This window comes from Papaver somniferum, chromosome 9 (assembly GCF_003573695.1).
Source record: "Papaver somniferum cultivar HN1 chromosome 9, ASM357369v1, whole genome shotgun sequence".
NCBI lineage: Eukaryota > Viridiplantae > Streptophyta > Magnoliopsida > Ranunculales > Papaveraceae > Papaver > Papaver somniferum.
Window position 1 is genome coordinate 183757631 of NC_039366.1, and position 8646 is coordinate 183766276.

General features: G+C 38.6%; 1 protein-coding gene across 1 annotated transcript; it reads left to right on the top strand.

The window, feature by feature from the left end:
• The first annotated feature begins 2542 nt into the window (after nt 1–2542).
• Nucleotides 2543–3541, top strand: LOC113314101 (S-norcoclaurine synthase 2-like). The gene is made up of 2 exons (XM_026562866.1): nt 2543–2862; nt 2966–3541. The coding sequence occupies exons 1-2, from the start codon at nt 2679–2681 to the stop codon at nt 3346–3348; spliced, it is 567 nt and encodes a 188-aa protein (XP_026418651.1). The 5' UTR covers nt 2543–2678; the 3' UTR covers nt 3349–3541.
• The last annotated feature ends 5105 nt before the right edge of the window (nt 3542–8646 follow it).

Genomic DNA, 8646 nt, shown 5'->3' on the forward strand with positions numbered 1-8646 from the left:
GTCAGTAGCAAAATTTCACGAAAAATAGGCCAACTCTAACTTTTTGTTCCAGAGTATAGTTCGGTTACCAAAGTTTTTTTACGAACAAACCGAACTCAACATATGTAACTACTAATGAATAGTTCGGTTTGTCGAGGTTTTTTGCGAATAACCGAACTCAACATTGGTCACTATTAGTGAAGAGTTCGGTTTGTCAAGGTTTTTTGCGAATAAACCGAACTCCACATGTATGCAACACAACATAGTTGGACAAGTTCGGTTAAATTGAAACTCAACATATTGGGAAAAAGAGCATAGTTCGGTTACATTGAAATTTGTTTTTTTTTTGGTAAAGTTCGGTTACTAAATAGTTTTAGAATATTATGCGAACCAACCAAACAAGATAGCTTAGTTCGGTTACATAAAAACTTAAAATAGCGGGCAAAATAGCACAATTCGGTTACGTGTGAAAAAAATTGTTGTAAAATTGGTTAAGTTTTGTTAGAAAACGTTTTAGGCTTCTTTGCGAACTAATCGAACTGGCAGTTCGGTGAACCAGTTTTCAATCCTATAGAACCGAATTGTTCTTCGTGTTCTTCCTTTCAGGAAGTTCGGTTAACAAACTAGGGTTTTTTAGAAATTCGTCCTAACCGAACAAGGCACTGTAACTTCCATTTGAACCCTATTTTGATGATTTCCATATAATTAAACGAATCAAAATCAAATTAAAAGTAATGGGTTTGTTGGACAATACCTGCGAATCGGTCCCATGGCAGAATCGGGCTTCTTACTGCGTCTATTGTACTGGATTATGGCTTCACTAGGCGTTCCACTTCTTTATGAATCTCAAAATCACTTGGCTGATTTCCTAGATGTCCTAATGGGGGACCTGTTCCTGGGAGTCGGTTGGTTTTCTTTCGACGAGCCATTTTTATACTCAATTGATTAATCGACGATGAAAATTTTATGAATCGACGATTAATCGATGAAGACGCTATTGAAATGAGGAAGAAGAGGAGAACGAGTGTTTTTTTTTCTTGCGTTATTTGGTGCGGCTATGGTTTAGAATTCTTTTGTATTTGTTTTAGATTAAGTTATGGTTAATTTTAATCAAGGATAGTTATTAGATTAGGGGAAGTTATTAGATTAGGGATAATTTTAATTAGGATAAGGACCAAATTAGTAATCTCATGATTTTAGGACATCCCGTAACATTATAGGGTAGGTGGCCTAATAAGACCATGGTTTGGGCTGTGCAAAAAAACCGGAACCGCGGATTTCACCCGTATCCGTCCGTAAAATTGCGGGTGAAATCCAATCCGCAAGAGCTATGGACCGGACACGAGTGAGATTCTCAAATCCGCACATTTATGCGGTTTGGTTGCGGTTGGAATTTGCAATCCGCGGATTTATCCGCACCGCCCGGGGAAACAATGTCACATGGACAAATCCACATAGTGCTTTAGAACCCATACGAATCTGGTCCCCATTTCGGGATTTTCCACCTTTAAACAGATATGTAAGCAATTCTAATGAATCTTAAGCCAAAGGAGTTGCAGCGAATAATTTCGAAGGCATGGGTCATTGTGCAACAGATACAAGCATCTCGAGGAGCTACTTGATCGGCACTTTGGACAGTATGGCGAAGTTGTTCAACAAAGTCCAAATGGTGTGAAGATACAAGGAGAAATATATGTTGCAGTACATTGGAAAGACGCGGTATTTGGGGTGGAATTGGGAGGTTGTATGGTTGGAACTCAGTAATCCGCTAGTTTTGATGTACCCTGTACCAATCATGTCCATTTTGGCGGTATCACCCAATTTTTCGGTCCATAGATTTATTTATTTTCTATGCAAATCCGTGGTTAATTTGTATTCGACACGTATCACCTGCTTATCCGCGGATGTAAAATTCGCGGGTGATTGGGCCGGACACGGTTGGATTTTCCAAATCCGTAATTTTGACGGATTGGACGCGGGTGGTCCCTAATCCGCAACCGTCCGTCCGTTGAAAACCGTAATCAAAAAACCATTGTAAAAAAAAACGGTTCTTGCTCAACCACTATCTAATAAGAATCCAGGAATTTCTGGTTTTGGTCCAGATCATAATGGATTGGTTGATTGGTGTTTCGCTGAATTCTCCGGCGTAATTCATCCATTTTCAATTTTTCATTTTGGCTAAAGAAAGGGATTGAGGAGAGTCTGGTTCAAGTTCAACCGAGTCTCTATATCTATATGCGCTTGGCCTTATTGCTCAACCACTATCTAATAAGAGCCCAGTGCCTTGGAATCATATCCGAGTGCACAAAGCCCACGAGTGGACTGGTAACTGGCCTACCGCCTACACCTTCTAGGGGCACTTTCCTTGTAGAATTTCCTCTCTACACATTTAAGTTCCTCATTCAACCTCGATAAAGCATATTTTTTCATTTCATTAAAGAATAAGTATGTACACCCAAGCATTAATGTCCTTAGTGTTTATGCTGTGCAAGTTAAAGATTAAGTTAAGGCGGCTAATAATCTAGTCAATAATGTCGAATAAAAAAGTAATACTCCAAATTGAAATACGTAACTACTCCCACAAAAGCAAATAAAAGGTTCAATAAAAACGCAAAAAAGAAAAGTTCTATCTGAGAAATCAACAAAGTTAAAAAGCAAATCATAATCCCTTAAGCTAGATCCTAATTCGAAATATTAAGATGAGGTATGAACTTATAAATGAATTCGACGTCGGAGCATCAGCCGACGATATTTGGGCAGTTTACAGCTCTCCTGATCTCCCAAGACTCATAGTTGAATTACTTCCTGGTGTTTTTGAAAAGATCGATGTCGTCGAAGGTAACGGTGGTCTTGGCACGGTTCTTCACCTCGTCTATCCTCATGGTACGTGCGCATATACTTATCAATTTAATTGCCATAATCACGTACCGTAATCATTTTCATACATGTATTAATCAATTAGTTTGTAATTAATTGTGGTTATCAGGATCTGTGCCACTTTCTTACAAGGAGAAGTTTATAACCATGGATAATCATAAACGACTGAAAGAAGTGCGACAGATCGAAGGAGGATATCTGGAGATGGGCTGTACATTTTACATGGATAGTTTCCAAATCCTAAAGAAAACTCATGATTCATGCACCATAAGATCGATTACCAAATACGAAGTTAGCGCCGAGCTCGCAGAGAAAGTTTCTTCTCATATCAGTGTGGAGTCCCTTGTTGATATGGCTCGAGCCATCTCAAAGTACGTTATCGAAAACAACGAGAAAAAGAAGGCAGAAGATCCTTCAACTTGTTCCGGAGAAGGCCATGAAAAAAAGCATGGTCATTTGCATAGGATTTGGATTTCTTTGTTTGGTAAGTAATTAGTAGAGAAGATAATAATTTGATGATGATGATGCGGATTATTAAGCCTTCTTTATTGTATTTTTAATTTTCTTTGATTTGATCAAGACTTGTTATGTGCGGTGACCGGTTGTGAATAGGGTGTTCGTATTGTAAATGCAATGGCTTTGTATACACATGTTTGAATAATATATGGGAGAATAATTTGTAAAAGTTCCATAAATTAATAGCTTTAGGGCCGGAAAAAATTATTATTGTAACTTTATCAAGTTAAACTTCCGCTTACATGAGCCAACTAGATAAAATTTTATTTATTTTAGCAAAGGGAATTGATTTAATTCGAAGTACACCCCGCTTGAAGTCTCGAGGTATGATAGTCATCTCGATCTCCCCGGGTATAAGCTCTGCCAGATTAACAATCTCAATGTCATTGAATAACCTGATCATAATGGGGGGTGCTTCTGCGAATCGAACTATGGAAAAGTATGTCGGACACATTATCATCGTAAGGAAGCTTTCCATAGAATTTGGACTCCATGTATAACTTCTCAAACGGACCAAGTCGTGTAGCTGGTGGAGCGCTGTCGAAAAAGTTCAGAGCATCACCAGATGTTTTGGAGAACCAACGGAACTGGATATCCTTCAACCTCTTGCGGCCACCATGATATGGTCATGAAAAGTATAGTGCAAAAGAGGCATCCTCCGCTCGTCTTCAACTAGGCAGAAAGCCTCCTTTATCTTCTCATACAAGATATCTATTTGGAAATGCCCAATGTCATCTTTATACATGAAGCCGTTTACATGTGTTTCAAGGGTGCCAATACCGTTAGCTCTGTATTCGCCTCTTACCTTGGAAACGAATCTGATGTTAGTTACCCTGAGAATCTTGCGTTTATCTTTTTCCAACTCCAGCTTCTCCGAAGTGGCCTGATCACCCTTGCCCAACAAGTTCCAGAAACCATTCACTACATCTAACCAGTGATTTGGATTCACAGTTTCGTGAATACTTTTGTTAATTTTGTAGATATCGCTATCCAAATGCAGCTTCATCTTCATAGTGGGAGTTAATTCAGCATCACCCTTTTTGTCAGAATCATCACACTGCTGGCGCTTCTTATCCAACAACCTCCATGCACCAGTTGAGTACTTTAACTGGCGAGCAAGATTTTCTTGATCAAACTTGAGCATCTCCTCCCGATACAACTCCCGTTTGTGGGCGTCAATGTCGTCTCTAATGTAGAATGTTTCATTATTTCGATAATGATGTATCATGCGCAGTCGGAAGCCGTCAAGGCTGTCATCATTTATGGTTGCCTTCGTGGTATCAAGAAACTTCATTCTGGAAATAGAAAAAGGAAGCTGGGAAAAAAATATATGTTCCTTGGCAAATAAAACTGGATACCTCACGGAAGAAACAAAAACGAAAACCCTAAAATTGTGTTGTGACTCCACACCTCCTACACGTACTTCCCTTTCTTAGATTTTCCTTATTTAGTTGGTTTTCTTAAACGGTAGTTATTGAATGAACTAGAAGGCTTGTTTACCAAGCAATGGTATTATAAATACTTGAGTCTTGTAACTCAGAACATCAAGAATACAATTATAACTTCTATAACTTCTCTTCCTTATTCTTATCCTGCAATTATCTCTTAATTCACCTTTCAATCTCGTTCTCTACAACTTATTTCTTGCTGGTTTGAGTTACTGTTAGTTGTTAAGGTCTCGAACCATAACATCTGGTATCAGAGCTGGTTAGGTCTTTATCTCAAAAACACCCAAATTTTTTTCTTTCTCACGCTTCCGCATCATGACACTAACGGATGAAGTTAACCATCTTATATCTACCAGACAAACCTTGGATACTTCCGTTCATGATTTCATGGAGACTGTTGTTGAGAACTCTCAGAAGGTAGATCAATCTCGCCAAATTGTTATCGATGAGCTTCTTCAGAAAGCACAAACTTTGAATAATACCAGTTTGGAATCTATCTTCACCGCACATCGACGAGAGATGAATACCTTGCTGCAACAACACAAACAAGATACCACCAATCTTGTTGATACTGTCACTCGTAACATGGCATCAATATTGCTTACACGTTTTCCTCTGAATACCCCTTCTCCTGGTTTGCATAGCGCTCAAGGCAGCAGTGGTCCTTCTGGTAACACTCACGGTAACTCTGGTAGCAGTGGTATTCTTGGTTCTCCAATACCTAATAACTTGAAGTTTCCTATCTTTGATGGAACGGATCCTGCCGGCTGGATCTTTCAGGCAGATCAGTATTTTCGGCTTCATCATACAATTGAAGTTGTAAAAATTGATATTGCTACTTCTCCATTCAAAGGCGACGCTAATGCTTGGTATCGTTGGATTCAACCAAAGCTCACTAATCCTACATGGACACAATTTTGTTCACTGGTTCGTGAACGTTTTGCTGATAAGAAGTTTTCCAATCCACGTCTAACGTTGTCTACACTTTCTCAACAAGGTTCGGTGCGTGATCACATTCGAGAATTTGAACAACTTCTAAATTTCGTTACAAATTACCAGATGATTATGTCATTGACATCTTTGTTCGATCTCTCAAAAAAGAAATCCGATCTGTTGTGGAAGTTTTTGAGCCACCCACATTAGCTATAGCTTTTCAAAAGGCTATTAAACAAGAAGATGTGTTACTGTTTAACCCATCTTTTTACAAATCTATTGCGAGACAAAATCCTTACAGGCAGGCGCCTTCTTCGACCCTTCCCTTTGATCCAGCTAATACAACTCTTAAGAAGTATACCATTCCATCTGGCGTTAAACGTTTATCTTTGGAGGAACAACGGATACGACGTAAGAAAGGTCTATGTTTCAATTGTGACGAACAATATAAAGCTGGGCATGTGTGTGCAAAGCCATTGAACTCTAGATTATTGATTCTAGATTTGTCTCCAGAAGTACATGTTGAAGATGATGAGTATCCACCTGCATCTTCTACAGATGAGATGATTACTCCTGCGGCTGCAAATCATATATATTCTTACCCAACTATTTCATTTCATGCTTTCACCGGCACATCTTTTCCAAACACTATGCGTGTTACTGGTAGAATTGCTGGTCACACACTCACTATTTTGCTTGATTCAGGATCAACCCATAATTTCATACATCCTTCTGTTGCTAAGCGATGTGGTGTTCTCCAGAAGACAGCTGCTGATCATATGAATGTTTTGGTGGGTAATGGAGGAATTTTAAGAACGCAAGGACTTTGTTCTGTTGTTTCCTTAGAATTACAGTCTTACATATGCACTACTGATTTTTTCTTACTAGAATTGAGTGGTTGTGAGGCAGTGCTTGGGGTGGACTGGCTGAGAACCTTAGGTAATATTTCTTGGGACTTTGATAAATTACATATGAAGTTTACTGCCAATGGTCGAGATCATATGTTAGTAGGCAACAATTCTGCTTCCATTTTATTATTGGATGGCTCTTTAATGCACAAGGTCTTTCAAGATACTCAACATGGATTTTTCTTACAATTGATGACATCTTCGACTGCTCCAGAAATTCACTCTCAGGTACCCACTGCAGTTTCTGAATTGCTTTTACGATTTTCTGATTTGTTTGCTTCACCTACTGCTTTGCCACCTCCGAGAAAGTATGATCATTGTATTCCTTTACTACCTAATACAGCACCATTTAATGTTAGACCCTATAGATATCCCTATTTTCAGAAGGCAGAAATTGAAAAGATTGTTCAAGAACTCTTGGATACAGGTCTGATTAGAACTAGTTCTAGTCCATTTTCTTCTCCAGTACTCTTGGTTCGAAAAAAGGATGGCTCTTGGCGTATGTGTGTGGATTACAGAGCTCTTAATAAGGTTACTGTCAAGGATAGATTTCCCATTCCAATTGTGGATGAACTTCTGGATGAATTATGTGGTGCAGTTATATTCTCCAAAATAGATATATGATCTGGTTACCATCAAATTCGTGTACATCCTGATGATATTCATAAGACAGCTTTTCGCACACATGACGGACATTATGAATTCTTAGGAATGCCGTTTGGATTGTCTAATGCTCATGCGACTTTCCAGAGTTTGATGAACGAAATTCTCAGACCTTTTCTTCGCAAATTTGTGTTGGTATTTTTCGATGACATACTTATCTACAGCAAGTCTGAATCTGATCATATCCACCATATTACTTTGGTCTTTGAGGTTTTACAACCACATCAAATCTTTCTCAAAAAGCAAAAGTGTGAATTTGCTCAACAGTCAATCAGTTATTTGGGTCATCGAGTTTCTTCAGATGGTGTTTCTGTAGACTCAGATAAGATATCCTGCATCACTAATTGGCCCATTCCTAATACTGTGAAAGCTTTGAGAGGTTTTTTGGGATTAGCTGGTTACTACCGCAAGTTTGTCAGAAACTATGGCAAGATCAGTGCTCCACTTACACAACTTCTTAAGTTGGATGCCTTTGTCTGGACTCCTGAGGCAACTATGGCTTTTACACTTCTTAAGCAAGCTTTAACTAGTACACCTGTTTTGGCATTACCAGATTTTACCAAAGTTTTCTGTTTGCAGTGTGATGCATATGGAAATGGCTTGGGAGCGGTTTTACTTCAAGACAAGAGACCTGTTGCTTACTACAGTAAAGCTCTTTCAGGTAAAAATCTCAATCTCTCCGTTTATGATAAATAAATGTTGGCCAATGTTAATGCAGTTAATAAATGGCGACCTTACCTACTTGGTCGACATTTTAAGATTTACATTGATCATAAGAGCCTCAAATTCTTCTTAGAACAACGTATTTCTTCCATTGAACAACAAAAATGGTTGTCCAAGTTGCTTGGTTATGATTATGAAATAATTTACAAGTCTGGAGCTTTAAATACAGCGGCTGATGCTTTATCTCGTATTAATGATTGTCAATTATTGGAAATTACTTCTCCAATTTTTTCGGGCATTGTTGACATTGTCCGAGAATGTCATAACGACCCTGCATTAAGTCTGATAATTGGAAAATTGCATGCACAACCAGATTTTTTGCCACACTACTCTTATACTGAGGGAATTCTTCGTTACAAAAACCGAATCGTTGTTGTCTCTACTTCCTTATGGTGCTCTAAACTACTGAGTGAGTTTCATTCCACTCCAACTGGTGGACATGCAGGATACTTACGTACTTATAAGCGTCTTCAACAAATTTTTTATTGGTCTGGCATGAAGAAGACAGTTAAAGACTATATTTCTTCTTGTGACATTTGCCAACGCAATAAGGCAGAATCAATATCTCCTCCAGGTCTACTGCATCCTTTATCCATTCC